General features: G+C 25.3%; 10 protein-coding genes across 10 annotated transcripts, besides 1 other annotated feature; 5 read left to right on the top strand and 5 right to left on the bottom strand.

Annotated features, from left to right (window-relative positions):
• Window positions 1-6: 6 nt before the first annotated feature.
• Window positions 7-87: a repeat region.
• A 407-nt stretch (window positions 88-494) lies between these two features.
• EHI_167050 (60S ribosomal protein L34, putative) lies at window positions 495-930 on the top strand (the record flags this gene model as incomplete). Its single annotated transcript, XM_649692.2, has 1 exon — window positions 495-930. The coding sequence occupies one exon, from the start codon at window positions 495-497 to the stop codon at window positions 906-908; it is 414 nt and encodes a 137-aa protein (XP_654784.1). The 3' UTR covers window positions 909-930.
• Window positions 931-1,403: 473 nt separating this feature from the next.
• Window positions 1,404-2,251, bottom strand: EHI_167040 (uncharacterized protein; the record flags this gene model as incomplete). Its single annotated transcript, XM_649694.1, has 2 exons — window positions 1,404-1,597; window positions 1,651-2,251. 2 exons carry the CDS (start codon window positions 2,249-2,251, stop codon window positions 1,404-1,406), a joined length of 795 nt encoding a protein of 264 aa, XP_654786.1.
• Window positions 2,252-2,372: 121 nt separating this feature from the next.
• On the bottom strand, window positions 2,373-3,894 carry EHI_167030 (uncharacterized protein; the record flags this gene model as incomplete). The annotated part of the gene is made up of 3 exons (XM_649695.1): window positions 2,373-3,541; window positions 3,592-3,715; window positions 3,790-3,894. 3 exons carry the CDS (start codon window positions 3,892-3,894, stop codon window positions 2,373-2,375), a joined length of 1,398 nt encoding a protein of 465 aa, XP_654787.1.
• A 387-nt stretch (window positions 3,895-4,281) lies between these two features.
• On the top strand, window positions 4,282-5,223 carry EHI_167020 (uncharacterized protein; the record flags this gene model as incomplete). The annotated part of the gene is made up of 1 exon (XM_649696.1): window positions 4,282-5,223. One exon carries the CDS (start codon window positions 4,282-4,284, stop codon window positions 5,221-5,223), a length of 942 nt encoding a protein of 313 aa, XP_654788.1.
• A 1,930-nt stretch (window positions 5,224-7,153) lies between these two features.
• EHI_167010 (beta-tubulin, putative) lies at window positions 7,154-8,530 on the top strand (the record flags this gene model as incomplete). Its single annotated transcript, XM_649697.1, has 1 exon — window positions 7,154-8,530. One exon carries the CDS (start codon window positions 7,154-7,156, stop codon window positions 8,528-8,530), a length of 1,377 nt encoding a protein of 458 aa, XP_654789.1.
• A 28-nt stretch (window positions 8,531-8,558) lies between these two features.
• Window positions 8,559-10,324, bottom strand: EHI_167000 (phospholipase, patatin family protein; the record flags this gene model as incomplete). Its single annotated transcript, XM_649698.1, has 2 exons — window positions 8,559-10,122; window positions 10,197-10,324. The coding sequence occupies 2 exons, from the start codon at window positions 10,322-10,324 to the stop codon at window positions 8,559-8,561; spliced, it is 1,692 nt and encodes a 563-aa protein (XP_654790.1).
• Window positions 10,325-10,472: 148 nt separating this feature from the next.
• On the bottom strand, window positions 10,473-12,632 carry EHI_166990 (uncharacterized protein; the record flags this gene model as incomplete). Its single annotated transcript, XM_649699.1, has 1 exon — window positions 10,473-12,632. One exon carries the CDS (start codon window positions 12,630-12,632, stop codon window positions 10,473-10,475), a length of 2,160 nt encoding a protein of 719 aa, XP_654791.1.
• Window positions 12,633-13,104: 472 nt separating this feature from the next.
• EHI_166980 (uncharacterized protein) lies at window positions 13,105-13,923 on the top strand (the record flags this gene model as incomplete). Its single annotated transcript, XM_649700.1, has 1 exon — window positions 13,105-13,923. One exon carries the CDS (start codon window positions 13,105-13,107, stop codon window positions 13,921-13,923), a length of 819 nt encoding a protein of 272 aa, XP_654792.1.
• A 124-nt stretch (window positions 13,924-14,047) lies between these two features.
• EHI_166970 (uncharacterized protein) lies at window positions 14,048-15,061 on the top strand (the record flags this gene model as incomplete). The annotated part of the gene is made up of 1 exon (XM_649701.1): window positions 14,048-15,061. The coding sequence occupies one exon, from the start codon at window positions 14,048-14,050 to the stop codon at window positions 15,059-15,061; it is 1,014 nt and encodes a 337-aa protein (XP_654793.1).
• Window positions 15,062-15,129: 68 nt separating this feature from the next.
• EHI_166960 (uncharacterized protein) lies at window positions 15,130-15,474 on the bottom strand (the record flags this gene model as incomplete). Its single annotated transcript, XM_001913539.1, has 1 exon — window positions 15,130-15,474. One exon carries the CDS (start codon window positions 15,472-15,474, stop codon window positions 15,130-15,132), a length of 345 nt encoding a protein of 114 aa, XP_001913574.1.
• Between the last annotated feature and the right edge of the window lie 42 nt (window positions 15,475-15,516).

Below are 15,516 nucleotides of genomic sequence, written 5' to 3'. Positions count from 1 at the left end.
TTCATTAAAAAAACCTTAATTATTAAACTGTTTTTATAATTAAACTTTCTTCATATAAAAAAATGATTATTTCAGTTTCTTCAACATATATATTTCTGTTTAAATTTTATTAAGTAATACTTTAAGTTGAATAGAAAAATAATTATACTTTATTAAATACATAATTCATAGTACTATTATAGAATAATATTTTTTATTAATTAGAAGCATTATCAGTATTTTATTCAAAATCTATCAATAATTTATAATATTCATGTTAAATTAATAAAATAAAAATTTCTTTAATTTAATCAAAGAATGAATATACTTAAATTTATAATGATAAATATGATTTTAATACAATTTTCCATAAATTATGAATTGAATTATGTTTTAAAAGAATGTTATGAATAACATAAAGATAAAAATAAATAAAAAGATATAATAAAAAGAAACTAAATATGAAAGAAAAATTAGAAAAACCCTAGAACTATTTTTTTTGCACACAACAACCAATGGCTGTCAGAGTAACTTATGTAAGAAAACATTCATACAACACCAAATCTAATGGAATTAGAATTGTTAAAACTGCTGGAGGAAATATGACCGTTCAACACAGACAAAAAATCTCTAATGGAGTTAGATGTGGTGATTGTGGATGTGTCCTTGCTGGTATTAGACACATTAGACCACATCAATATGGATGGTTAGGAAAGAGCAAGAGAACTGTCACTCGTGCATATGGAGGAGTTAAATGCCATAAATGTGTTCAAAAGAAAATCCTCAGAGCTTTCTTGATCAACGAACATAATTTGATCAAATTAGCTGCTGCTAAGACCAATCTTGAAAAGAAACAAAGTGTTAAAGAAGATAAGAAGAAGGCTACTAAGACAGTCAAGAAGGCTGACAAGAAGACCCAAAAGAAATAAAGTAATTCATAATAATGGGTGTATTTTCTCTTCTTTATTTTTATTTTTAATTATTTTATAATAAAAAATATTATATTTTTTATTTTTAATTAATAACACAAAATAAAAAAAGGAAAAACAAATAATTTATGTTTCAATATTATTCTAAACAGGGTTTTCTTATTTGAGATAGGAACTTGATATTTTGTTTTCCAAGCAAAAAAACATGGGAAGCTACTCTATTTACAACGCTCATCCAAGAAACTATGGAAATGGTTCAAGAACTTGTAGAAAATGTGGAGCCCGTAAAGGTCTTATTAGAAAATATGGACTTGATTTATGCAGAAGATGTTTCAGAGAAAAGGCTGTTGAAATTGGATTCCAAAAACTTGATTAAGTTAAATTAATTGATGCGTTTGATTTAGTAGAAAATGAATGTATTTATTTAACTTTCTTTATATAATAAAAGAAGAAAAGAAGACTTAATAATTATTTTATATTAAATTTATTTTTATTTTAAAACTCTTCTTCTTCAATTTCTTTTTCTTCTTCTTTAGGTATGAGACACTCATCTGAAGAAGAAGATTTATTTTGATTTTTCTTAAGTTCATTTATTTTTGATTTTACGTAATAAGTTATTCCAATAATTAAACTTATTGATATAACTGTTGTAATAATCATCATTGTTAAAGCTCCTCCTGACATTCCATCTATTTACGTTAAAATTTTCATTTCAGTTTAAAAAAAAATATAATAACAAAACTTGAAGAAAACACTTCAGTAATATTTGTCATTGAAGCAGAGAAATAAACAACAACAAAATTACATGGAATTAATCCAATCAAAGTACCAATGGCATATGGTATAAAATCAACAACTGGTGGAAGAATATAATTAATAATAGGAAATGGAAATACTGGTGAAACACGAAGAAGAGTAATAAAGATTAAACCATTTTCTTTTACAATAAGTTGCATTAATTTTAAATTTTCATTTTTATTGATGTATTCATTTATTGTTTCTAATACAACAAAACGAGTTATAAAGAAAACAATAATTGCACCAATTGTACATCCTATAGTACTTATTATTGTACCTAATACACTTCCAAACATAATTCCAGCAACAATAGTAATTGGTGTTGTAGGAATCATAAAAGGAACAGCAATAATATGTAATATTGTTATAATAATACTTGAAGTAACAATATCTAAATTTTGAATTATTTTAAATATTGACATTAATACTTTTGGAATAGGTGAGTCAGGAAGTAAAGATAATAAAAATACACTTCCAATTATTACTGCAAAAATAATAACAATATATTTCTTAATTTTACTAAGAGTCTCTGTGGATAAAGACATATTTTTTTATAAAGAAGTTCTTTTTATTTTTTATTTTTTTGTTTTAGAATTAAAAAAAAAAAAAATAAAAAAAATTGAAAAAACAAATTCAAGTCAAACAAATATTAATATTGGGTGAAATTTAATTGTCTTTTCTTTCTTTTTTTCCTTTTCTACCCATTACTATTTCATATAATGAAGCTTTTCTTGTCCTCCCTCGTTTTTTAGGAACTTCTTCTTTTACAGATGGTAATAAACATTCAACTTCTTTTTTTGGTTTTTCATTAATTTTTAATTCTGGAAGAACTCTTGTAACTGTTGGTAATCCTTTTTTTTGAAGAATAGAATTTAATGTATTTAATAATTGTTGGTTTTTAGTTCTTTTATTTTGTAATTGACATTCATAACTTTGATACTCATTTTGAATTTGTTGTAATAATCTACGTTGTTCAATACTTGCTTTAATGTTATGTTCCATTTGTCTATTATAATATAAGCAATATTTATTGATACTTTCAATAACAGAATGGAAAATATGATAATCATCTAATACATAATGTTCAACATTAATAATATTCAATAATTTATCAGATACTCTTGGTGGTAATGAATCAATAACTAATTGTATATTTTCTTTAATCATTTTTATTAATTCTTTATGAAGAGAATTTTGTTTAGAAAGTGTTTGTGGTTGTTCTTCATAAAGATTTTCATTAATTAATTGTTTAATTAGTTCTGAAGTTGGATCATTTAATCGTTGTTTAATAGCATAAATATAAGCAAAAGTATTTTCTTTTGTAAGTTGATGAATACCATTAATCGTTTCTTTTACAAAAGAGAATTTATGAATATTTGACAAATAGATATTTTTTTCAATAGAATAACAAATGATAGAAGGGTTATCTAATATAGGTGCAATAGTAATTTGAAAAAGAAGAATAGACATAAACCCATTTGTTACATTATTATAAGGTATTAGTCTATTTATTATTTTTTGCATTAATATGTTGAAATGAGGAGGTAAATATTCAATCTCTTTTAATATATTTTTATTTAATAAATCAATAATTTGAATTAATAAGTCTAACGAATGTTTAAAATTGTCTGTTGTTTGTTTGGTTTCATCTTCATTTGTTTCATTATTTGTTCCTTGAAATACAGAAATATTGAGTGTACTATTAACAATTAAATCTAACACTGGAGTTAATACATGTTTTAAATAATCTATAAGAAATAATTTACTATATTCGTTGTAAAAAGTGATAAATAATGATAATCTACTTTGTAATGGAAAATATTTGGTTTCAGGTGCTAAAAGAAAAATAAATACTATTTCTTTATAATTTCAATAAGTCACAAACGGTTTTCTGTTAACTCTTTTTCAAACATCCATAATAATAATTCTAAAACCTTTCCATGTGCATAATAATACTGTAATATTAAACTAGCATTACTCCCAGATTTACTTACGTTACGATAAATTAGCTTAATACATTAGTCTTCATTTATTTATTATTTATTCTAAAATTGAGTCTCAGAAATTAAATGTATAAACAAACAGTTTGTGAGAGTGCCTCTAATAAGACATGGTTATTAGAAAATAACATTTCATCAAATTCAAGTTTTTCAGTAAACGAATAAGAGGTATCTTCACTAACACTCATTGAAATGTTTTGAAAGTTCAAACAAAGGTATTTCTTCCATTTTTCTTATCTTCTTTCATCATTCTATTATTGGAAAATATTTGAAACGTTTTATTTTTGTGAATGTTTTAAAAATACATTTTAGTATGATTTATCGAATCATATTTTCTCTTATTAGAATAATTATTTTTTTTATTTAAATAATTTATTATTGCTATCAGAAGATAATATTATCATTTCACTCTAAAATCTGATCATTCATGTCATCTTCAGATTGTTTGCATAGACAAACAAGATGAAACAACATACTTCTTTAATTGTTGTAAGACAATAGAAAAAATTCTCTCAAAATTTAAATTTGATTTAGAGTATTTTCAACAAAAAACTCAATAATTCATTTCGTATTAAATGGAGGAAGAAACACACACCATCCGTTGCCTTTTATGTAAAGAAATTCAAGATGCTTTTGTTCAATTAGTTAAAACAATTTCAAAAATAAGTCCAGACCTTCGTTGGATTTGGAGAACGAACACCTTCGAAATGAAAGCAACAACTTTGAAGTCAACTGCTTTTCTTGAATACCTTTTTAAACCTGTTTCATTTAAGGAATTTAATGGACCATCTGAAGATAACATTATTTTTGTTAATTCTAAACGAGTATTATCTGCGTGTACAATGTTTGATAAAGCTGAAAGTGTAGAAATGGTATTACAACAAACCAAGTTGATATTCAACATTGTCATAAATCAAAACACATCCATATCAAGGACTATTCAATTGGATGAGCAAGAAGAAAGTATGGACAGAGAGCCAACTTATCAAAACCATGCCCAGGTTAAAGGATCTGCATTGGTATTTTGTAGTGCATTTAGTTCTTTTCCAAGAGATACAGAATTTATAAGTATTCTTATTAATGAAAATCAAGTAGAATTTCATTCTTATAATAAAACCAAATTAAACGAAAAAAGAATAAACTCTCATGTGATAGCAACAGCAGATAAATTTGAAGGAATCAAATTCCCAACTCCAAATGGAATTGGGGATGTTGCAAAAGTTACAGTCCAATTTAAAGATTATAAACATATTATGAATCTTGCAAAAGTTCTAAGTACATCACCTAACCTCCGTGTAAAAAGTGTTGAGGATGAAGGTTATATTGATTTTAATTACTTTAATTATATTTCTATTCGATTTACTATGGCTGGATTAATAGAAGAAGATGACACTACTACTCAAACAACATCAGGAACAACCGCAACAAATACAAATGACCATCAAAGAAGAAGGTATGTTGAAGATGAACCAGTATCGGAAGTTTCAATTAGCAATATTACTAGAAGTATGGTTTAGAAATTAATCAAAGTCAGTATATATTTATTATTAATTTTGTTTCATTTTTCTTATCAGTTAATAAAAATACAATAAAAAAGATTTTGATATTACTGTTAATGATTGATTAAATTTGAAAATAAACAATATTATTAAATAATAACCATTTTATACAGTCATTATATAATTTTTTTGATGGTTGTACTGGTAAATATTTGAAAAAGAAGAACATTCATTTGATAAAATGAAACCAATCTTCATACTATACTAGTTTTAATAAGATATTAACACTCTCTTTACACTATATAATATTTTAGTTAACTTCAATGATATACTATTATATTAATTAATACTTAAATGTCAGTACTAATCAAATTTATGATGAATCCATGAGAATTAATGTGTAATTGATTGAGTTAATTTGTTTATCATATCTTAATCAATAATTTAAGTTTTATATTATATTGGTTAGTATTTGATTGATAATGTTATTTTGTATAAATTAAAGTAACATATATTATCAATAAGAAAAAAAAAATAAAAAGAATATAACAACATAACAAAAGTATAAAAGAATAAGAGAAAGAATAAAAAAGAAAAAGAAAGATAAATAATATAATATAAAAGAGTATAAGAATAACAAATAGATTAAAGTATTAAATACAAAATGGATTTTTAAATTTCAGTATAACAAAATAAATAATTAAATAAAACAATGAATAGAGAGAATATTTATGTGATATTGTGAATAAACAGAAAGAAGAATGAATAATTTTAAAAGTTTGAATGGATAGAAATAATGGTATAACAGAATAATAAAGATTAATGTAATTACTTCATTATTGTTTTTTTTTTTTTGTATCTACTTATTTTATCTACTTTTTTCATCATTCCATTTCTTATTTTATTAATTTATTCTTTCTTTACCTTTTTACTCTTTTAAGTCTCTTTCGAATATTTATTATTTATTTTTGTTCTTGAGATTTTTTTATTTTGTATTTTATATCTTTTTTCTATTCATTTAATTATTTCATCTTTCATTTTAGCTATTTCTTGTTTAATCAATCATAAAGAAATAAATCAAATGAAGAAATGATAGAAAATACAATATCAGAAAATTAAAGAAGAATAAAATGACAAACAAGAAATTCATTAATTTATAGAAAATCCATAAAATGAAATAGACGGAATTCAATCAATGGACACCACAACGATATTTACAATTATAAAGAGAGAGAAATCGGAAATAAATAAAAGGAATAATTCTCAAAGAATAAAAGAAAATGAATAATTAATAATAACATAAAAACAAAATGAATAAAACAGAAAAAAAAGCAAACATCGAAACAAATATACAAAATATTTAGAGAAAAAGTTAAAGAAAATAATATCAGTAGACAAAGTGTGATGTTGGAATAAAGAAATAATCGTTGAAATAATTGAAAGTCAAAAAGAAGTATATTGAGAATAAAAGAATATAATGAAGAATAAATAAATGATGAAAAGATATAACATGGATATAACAAGAGACAATGGAAGAGTCATATCTCTATTAACATCAACTCAAAAAAGAAATAGAAGTAAATGAAATGATATGACAGAAAATAAATAATTTCAAACCCAATTCATACAAACTTCTCTTCATAATATAGAATGAAATGAAAAATATATTATTTAAGCAAAAACCAAAATTAGATAAAAAGAATTGAATAATGAATTAAATTATTTGAATATGATTTATTTAAAACTTTTACAGAATTATTATCTCCTAGAAAAATATACAAGAGAGTGACAAAACCAAGACAACACACAAAATTGATAGACATTATTTTCTTTGGTTTTTATATTTATTTTTAATTCTTATTCTAAGTCATGGAGAAAGTGATTAGATGAATACGAAAGTCACAATCACAACTTTAAATATCTCTGGACTAATACAGATATAATCGTTATGCGTGAAATTATTAGCCTTCAAATCGGACAATGTGGGAATCAAGTTGGAGAAAAGTTTTGGGACCTTATCAGTCAAGAACATGGATTGTCATCAGATGGAGTGTTTCAAGGCAATAAACTTCAACAACAACGATTGAATGTTTATTTCAACGAGAGTTCTACAAAAAGATATGTTCCACGATCAGTCAACGTTGACTTAGAACCAGGGACTCTTGATGCAGTGAAAGTTGGTAAAGTGGGTCATTTGTTTAAACCAGACTCTTTCATCTTTGGTAATGGAGGAGCAGGAAATAATTGGGGAAAAGGTCATTATAGTGAAGGAAGTAGTTTGTGTGAAAAGGTGATGGAAAATGTTAGAAAAGAAGTTGAGGCATGTGAATGTCTTCAAGGGTTTCAGGTAACTCACTCACTTGGAGGAGGAACTGGGTCAGGACTTGGAACATTATTACTCAGTAAATTAAAAGAAGAATTTTATGACAAAATTATATCTACTTATTCTGTTGTTCCATCACCTACCGTTAGTGAAACTGTTGTAGAACCTTATAATTGTGTATTAAGTATTCACAAATTACTTGAATCATCTGCTATCACCTTTTGTTTTGATAATGAAGCATTATATAAAATTACTTCAGATATTATGAAAGAACCAAAACCATCATATGAATCTCTTAACACATTAATCTCTTCTGTAATGTCTGGAATTACTTGCTCTTTGAGATTTCCAGGTCAACTAAACCAAGACTTGAGGAAACTTGCAGTTAATATGAATCCATATCCAAGACTTCACTTTTTTTCATCATCCATTGCTCCAGTATCAAATGCTCTTTCAATGAAATACGAAAGTTTAAATGTACAAGAAATTATTCAACAATTATTTGAAAAGAAAAATACACTTGTTGACTTTGACCCTCAATCTGGGAAATACTTTACTTCTTCTTGTATTATAAGAGGGAAAGTTTCAACTCATGATGTTGAAGAACAATTATTTAGAGTAAGAGAAAAAAATCCAGATTTATTCATTCCATGGATTCCAAATAATATGCAATTAGCTGTCTGTGACGTTCCACCTAAAGGGTTGGATTTGTCAGGTACATTGATATCGAATTCAACAGCTATATCTGATATGTTTAAAAGAGTTTACAAACAGTTTGTTTCTATGCTAAGAAAAAAAGCATTTATCTATTTGTATACAGAAGAAGGAATGGAAGAAAGTGAATTTGAAGAAGCAGAAGCTGATCTTATTGATTTAGTGACTGAATATCAACAATACTATAATGCCCCTCCTACTTTAGATGAAGGTTTTGAACCAGAAGGGGAACTAAAAACTGAGGTTCAACAAGAAGAAACATTACCAACAAAGATAGAATCAGAATGAGCCAATATTTAATTAATTCATTATTGTTTCAAAGCCAATATCTTTTAATCCAATCTTCTATTGAGGTGATATCAATAGTATTCCCAATTTCAATTATCTTATCAATTTGATCACTACAATCTAAGTCAAGGTTGCCTGGCAATACTGGATCAAATCTCATATAACGATCACCTAAAAAACCTTTTGCAACATCATCTGCCATTGACTTTCTACTCCAAAAGAATCCATCCATTGTAATAGGTAATAATTGAAACATTCCTGCATCTGTATATTTATTTCTATCCATATAATTAACTGGTGGTCTTCCTGATGAAATAGAAAGGCAAACAGTATTTTGTATGTCAGCCTTAAATCCTTTATCACCAAATACATATGGAAAAGCACAAACACATGGATTATTTTCAAAAATTCCACCATCAGCATATCCTTGATATGGTGGATAATAACCAACAGCAGCAGAAGATCTTAGACATGCATCAGCAATTTTACAATCATGTCCTGGAATAAAGTTATTGAATACACAAGCTTTACAACATCTATTTGGGTCATTTTCTCCCGAATCAAATTGAAAAGCATTTATTAGAATATTTCGTTTAAGGTCAGTTAATTTCTTTTCTCCATAAGTCATATTAGCAACATCAATAATATATGTATTTGAATATAATGACTCTGTATATCCTCGTGACTTCTTTTCAAACATATGTTTTGTCATTTCTATCATAATCTTTGCAACATCTTGTGGTTCTATCCCAAGGGCTAAGTCAGCACAAATGAAACTTGATGCTGATACACCACAAAACAAATTAACTTCTTCTAGTAATGTTGGAAATTTATTAACTAACCGTGCAAATATTAGAGCTTGTAAAGTACATTTACTTCCTCCACCATCAATAGAAATCATTCTAAACTTTTTTTTTCTATTAAATGAGTCAAGAGGAAATGTCATTTTTTCATTTAGATGAAATGAGTCAAGTAAAATTTTAAAATCATTTTCATATTCTTTTCTCATTTGTTCTTTGGTTTTAAACAACGTAAAATTAAATAATGAAGTTTTTGTTTCATGTATAACAACATCATGTCTTTCAAATTTAGTTTCTTTTTGTTCTTTATTTTCTGTATGACTTATTACATCTTGATAATTCTGTAACTTTTGGATAATATTTCCTGAATTGTTTTTAGCAAAAAAAGCATATTCCATGACACTTTTACCATCAAAAGTTTTATCTTCTACTCTAGCACCATTATAAAGAAGAAAATCAACAAACTCAATATTTCCCATCTTGACTGAAATATGAAGAGGAGTTTCTCCTTTTAAATTTTTCATACCAATAAATACTGGATATTCTTCAATCAATTTTTTACATAATAATAATATCATATCAGTAAATGGTGAGTATGATATATAATGTAGTAATGTATTTCCATATGAGTCAATAGTTCCTAAACAACAATCTCCATTTGTCAGTAATAATAATGCAACATTCAAACTTTTATTAAGAATTGCATTCATTAAAGGAGTTCTACCATCAATGTCAAGACAAGAAACTTTCTTTGGTTCAAAATTAAATAATAACTCCAATATATCTTTGTAACTAATTCATTAAACCTTTGTTTCTTTTAAGCTACTTCATTCTTTTTATTATTCTACAAAAAATAAGACACAAACTCTTTTTCGCAACAAATGTGTATCATTTTATCAAACCAAATAGTTCCAACTAACTGACTTGGACCATTTTTTATTAACTCATTTTTAACACGTTCAGTGTCAGTAAGAATAAGTTCACACAACTCCATAGTTTGAAGTGTCAATACTATTTTTTTGAGTTCAACCACTAGAAAATCAATGAAAATTGCCCAAACTCAATTGAAATTTAATATATTTTTAAAATGAATCAATAATTAAAGAGAATTTAAAATCAAAAGAATAAACAAAGAATTTGATTTAAAAAACATTAGTTAGTTCTGTCTTATGTGATTTGATGAAATGGTCATATGTTAAACGAAGATTAAAATTAAATTGGTCTCGTTGTTCTATTGAAGTCATTGTGATAATTTGAGACTTTTTCTTTTTAGCGTCATAAAAATAAATATCATTTTCAGTTAAACTATCTTCTTCTTTCTCAGTTAATTCATTGTATATTGTTTCAATTGGATAAAATTCAAATGAAGATGTTTTTATATCTTTTCTTAATATTCCATTATAAAAAATACATAATTCAATTTTATAGTTTCCAATAATCGCTCCTTTATATCCTTGATAATAAGAAACAAAATGTTCTGGAGAATCAAAATGAGTATTAACAATATTTGCCATAATAATTGGTTTGTTTGATTTGTATATTTGATCTAAATACTCATATCTTTTTAAATAAAAATATTTAGACTTAAAAATAAGCTCATTAATATTAACATTCATTTCTTTATAACAAATAATTGTCTCATTTAAATATTTTGCTGTTTTACATTCTTTATCTTTAATTTCTTTTAATATACTAGAAAGTAATAATTCATATCTACATATTCTCTGTGTTGGAGCAAAATATAAATCAGCAAATTGTTTAATATTTTTATCAATACATGAATTAACTTGAATTGTAACTAACTTATTAAGTTGTTTATTATCTTTAATAAAATCATCAATATTTGTTGCTAATGAAGTATAATGAGCAACAAATGGAAGAAATGAAGTTGAAAGATTAACTGAACCTGATTGGACTCCAGTAACAAAAGCATAATATTTCAATATAATATCTAAAACTATTTTATCTTCCAAATTTATATTATTGTCAAGTAATTCATAATATAACGGTTCTAATTCTAAACACATACGACTGATAGAATCTACTAATGAATCCAATGGACCAAATAATAAATCTTCTTGATGTTTTAATAAAGGAATTTCTTTTTTAATAATATCTTCAAACCATGTTTTAAATATTTGTAATCGAGCACAAAACATGAATTCTGTAAATATTAATTCAGCAGTATGCATTAGTAATTCACTTCCATTAACTTTTTCTCCAATACGATTTTTAGGAATAAATCGAATTTTTGATTCAGCATCATCATTAATTATATATGTCTCATACTTTTTTAAAAAATCATTTGGCTGAATAACAATATCAACACGAGGTGATTGTATCTCATACCCACAATTCTCATCACCTTTTCTTTTGACTTTTTTTTCTTTTTTCTCTTTTTTCTTTTCGTCTTTTGTTGATGAAGTTAATAAGTCATTTGATTTAGAGAATTTTGAGAAAATACCAATTCCTCTTCTTGAATGTTTTAATTCTTCTTTATCTTCTTGTGATGTTTCTTCTTTGTTATTTCCAAGGTTTTGAGTAGTTATTGGTTCAATCACTTTTTGGCTTTGGCATGATAAATCATTTACTTTTGGAGAAGTAGAACTATTATTTGGTGTTGTTATATCTGACGTACAGTTAGTAGATGAAGAAGTATTCACAATAAAAGAATCTCCACTAAACTGACGAGGAGATATATGGGTTGTTTTCTTAAAAAAGTTATTTGTCAATGTTGGCTCTTTAGGAACACCTTTGACTGGGGTAGAAATATGTTGTCTTGGGGATAAAGCATATAATGGTTGGGTTGAACCAACAGAAGCCCTTTGTTTTTGAAGGTGTTTTTCAATATCACATTGTGACCTTGGTGTTTGTTTTTGTGTAGAATACTGTGTAATAGTCTCATTATGAATATCTGTAGGTTTGATTGGTGAAGTATTAGACCTTTGAGGATTTGATAAGTGTTGTTTTGGAGAGTTTGGGACTTCAAGTTTTGGTATTATAGGTCTTTGACTTTGAGGGGGTAGTGTTTCTTTTGGTTTAGGTGGAGAATTAGGATTAGGTGAAACTTTTGGTTTAGCTCCTTTTGGTAAAGGAGGTAATGGTGGAGCTTTTAGAGGCTGTTTTGGCAGTTCATGTAAAACCTCTATTTTATTATCATTTTGGGTTAATTTATTTTCTTTTGGAGGTTGTTGAAGGTGTTTTGTAGAAGAAGGGAAGTTTTTCTGAGGATGTTTAGGTAATGGTGGAGCTCCAGTTAAAACTTTTTTTGGAGGTAACTGATATAATACGTTGGAGTTCATAGACTAATAAGAAAATACACAAAACTAAGAAGTTACTTTCATAGTTTTTTCTCTTTCTTTAAAAAAAAAAGGAAAAGAAAGAGCAACATTTCTTTTTAATCATTGATAAACTAAAATATGATAAATTTACAGTAGATTTAATTAAATGAAAAAACTTTGAAACGGATTATTGAGATTAAAGGAAAAAATAAGTTTATTGTAATTTATGTTTTGAAGGAGAAGGTTTAACAGGTTGAATTGGACTAGGAGAATATTTTAAAGAATCCCATTTTTGATCAAAAAGAATCATGTAACTTTGATATTTCATTTCAAAGAGTAATTCCTGTTTTTTAGTTTCTTTATTGTTCATTAGATAGAAATAAAAATTAAAAGTTTTTTTTTGTTATAACAAAAAAATCAAAATAAAGAAAAAACAAAATATTTTTATTTGAATAAAAAACCCTTTTTTTCAAAACAAAAACCATTAAATACCATGCAACAAAATACAAACATTGAATGTAAAGATTGTCATCGTAAAGATATTTCATTAAAGCCATTTAGAACTGGATATATTTGTCGAGAATGTTTTGAAATATTACATTATAAGAAATTTAAATATTATTTAAATGGAGCATTAAAACGTAATGACCAAATAACGTTTTATATAATAAATGATCATACATTAACATATGAATATACAATTAAATTATTAAACATGTTTATTGAAGAAGATAAACAAAGAAAAGTACCATTATATAATTGTGAAATTTGTTGTATAGATCAAAATGAAATAAAAGACCTTCCATATCATTTATATGAAAGATATATAATTTTTAAAAGTAAATCAAATAAAAAAAGAAAACACGTTTGGGTGGATGGATCAAATATGACATTAAAAGCTGGAAGAATTTTAGCTGCAGTTATTGAAGGTGATGTAAAAATGGTTCCTTCAATTGGTAAATACGAGTATTATTATAAAGACCTTATTGTATCAAGACCAGTTGATTTTACTGAAAAAGAAGTACTTGAGTATTTGAATTATTCTGATAAAATACCTCGTTCTCTTAATGAAACTTTAGAAATGAGAGCACAACAATTTGTTGATGATTTAGAAATAGAATTTGACCAAACTCCAAATACTATTATTTCAACTGCTCAAAAAATTGAAGAAGGTTCAAATAATTTTCAATGTAGATATTGTTTAAAACCTTATCAACCATTTTTAAATGATTGTGAAAAAGGAATTTGTAGAACATGTAATGAAATGAAATTAACTGATGATATAATAACTCAATTTCCAATAAATGATTAAATTGTGTTATTTCGTTAAACCTCATAATAATTTATTAAATTTTTATTAAATTTCTATTATATTTCTATTATATTTATTATATTTTTTTCTATTCTAAATCTTAAAGTTCCATTTATTGTTTACTATGAACTTAATTGAACAAACTACAATGATTACTAATATAATTGGTAATCAATTAGAAGAACAAAAAAGACACTTTGATGAATGGAACAAAGAAATAGAAAATAAAATTGATAGTGTGTCAAGCCAAATAAAAGAAATGTTATCTACATCAAAAACATTATCTGACCAATCAATTAAAGAAGAAATTGAAATACTTAGAGCTTATGAACTTTATAACCAACATCTCCTTTTAAGTCTTCAACAAAGAAATATTAAATTAAATAACCAAAAATATTCTATTAAAGATATAGTAACAATTCAATTTATTGATTGTTCATATAAAATTCCAAAGAAATATGCTGAGAAATTATTAAAAGAATGTAAAGAAATTAATGTTATCAATTTAAGTGGAAAAGGATTTGGATTTGTTACTGAATATCTTAGAGGTGAAGAAGTTTCTGAAATTGAAGAAGAAGAAAGAAATCAAGTTATACAATTATTTCAATATTTTGGATTAAATTGGAAAAGTATTAATTCATTTAAACATCCAATTATTATTAAAGAAAGTGATATTTTAATTGATGGAGAATTTACATATGAAATGATAGATGATGGTGTTTCTATTCAAAAAACACAAAATGACCAAAATAAGTCAATTCTTATTATTGACAAAGAAATTACTAAAGTATGTTTTACTGTTGAATCTATTGGAGAATATCCATATGGATATTGTATTATTATTGGATGTTGTACTGATAAAAATGATGTTTTAGGAAGTGGAGTATATCTTCCAATAAAAGGTGGGTATATTGTTTCTAATGAATTTCAAAGAAATGAACAACAAATGTCATTTCATTCTATTGAAGAAGAAGATGATATTTGGTTTACTTTTGATACTGACAATCAAATTGTTCAAATTCAACTCAATGATGAAAAGCAAATCAATGTAAAGGTAAAAGGGACTTATTTTTATCCATTTGTTATTATGAAGTATAAAGAACAAATCATCCAAATTAGTCATTTAAGTAATAATTGAATAACACTTTAAAAGAAAGTAAATAAGAAAGGTTTTTTCTTTTAGAAGAAAATATATAAAAAGACAAGTTAATCTTGTTTTGTTTGACGCTTTTTAATACAAGAAATAAGGGATGGTAAGACTATTAGTAATATAACTATTAATAATGGAAGTAAACATAATACACTAACAACTGACATTATTAATGGATCTAATTGACATATTTCTTGTATTTTACCTTTACAAATAGTAGTGTTTGGATTAAAACAATATGAGTCAAAGTAATTTGGCATATCACACCATTGACATCCTCGAATATTGTCTTTAAAATTTTGAACATATCGTACACATTCTCTACAATTTTTATTAAATTCTTGGCAATTAATTTCTTCAAAAAATGGTTCATATCCAAAAGCAGTGAAGATCAATATCATAAAGAAGAGTATCATAATGAAATTTACTTTAATAATTTTTAT

This window comes from Entamoeba histolytica, genomic scaffold (assembly GCF_000208925.1).
Source record: "Entamoeba histolytica HM-1:IMSS scf_1104750518823 genomic scaffold, whole genome shotgun sequence".
NCBI classification, from domain to species: domain Eukaryota; phylum Evosea; order Mastigamoebida; family Endamoebidae; genus Entamoeba; species Entamoeba histolytica.
This window is presented reverse-complemented; position numbering and strand designations above follow the sequence as displayed.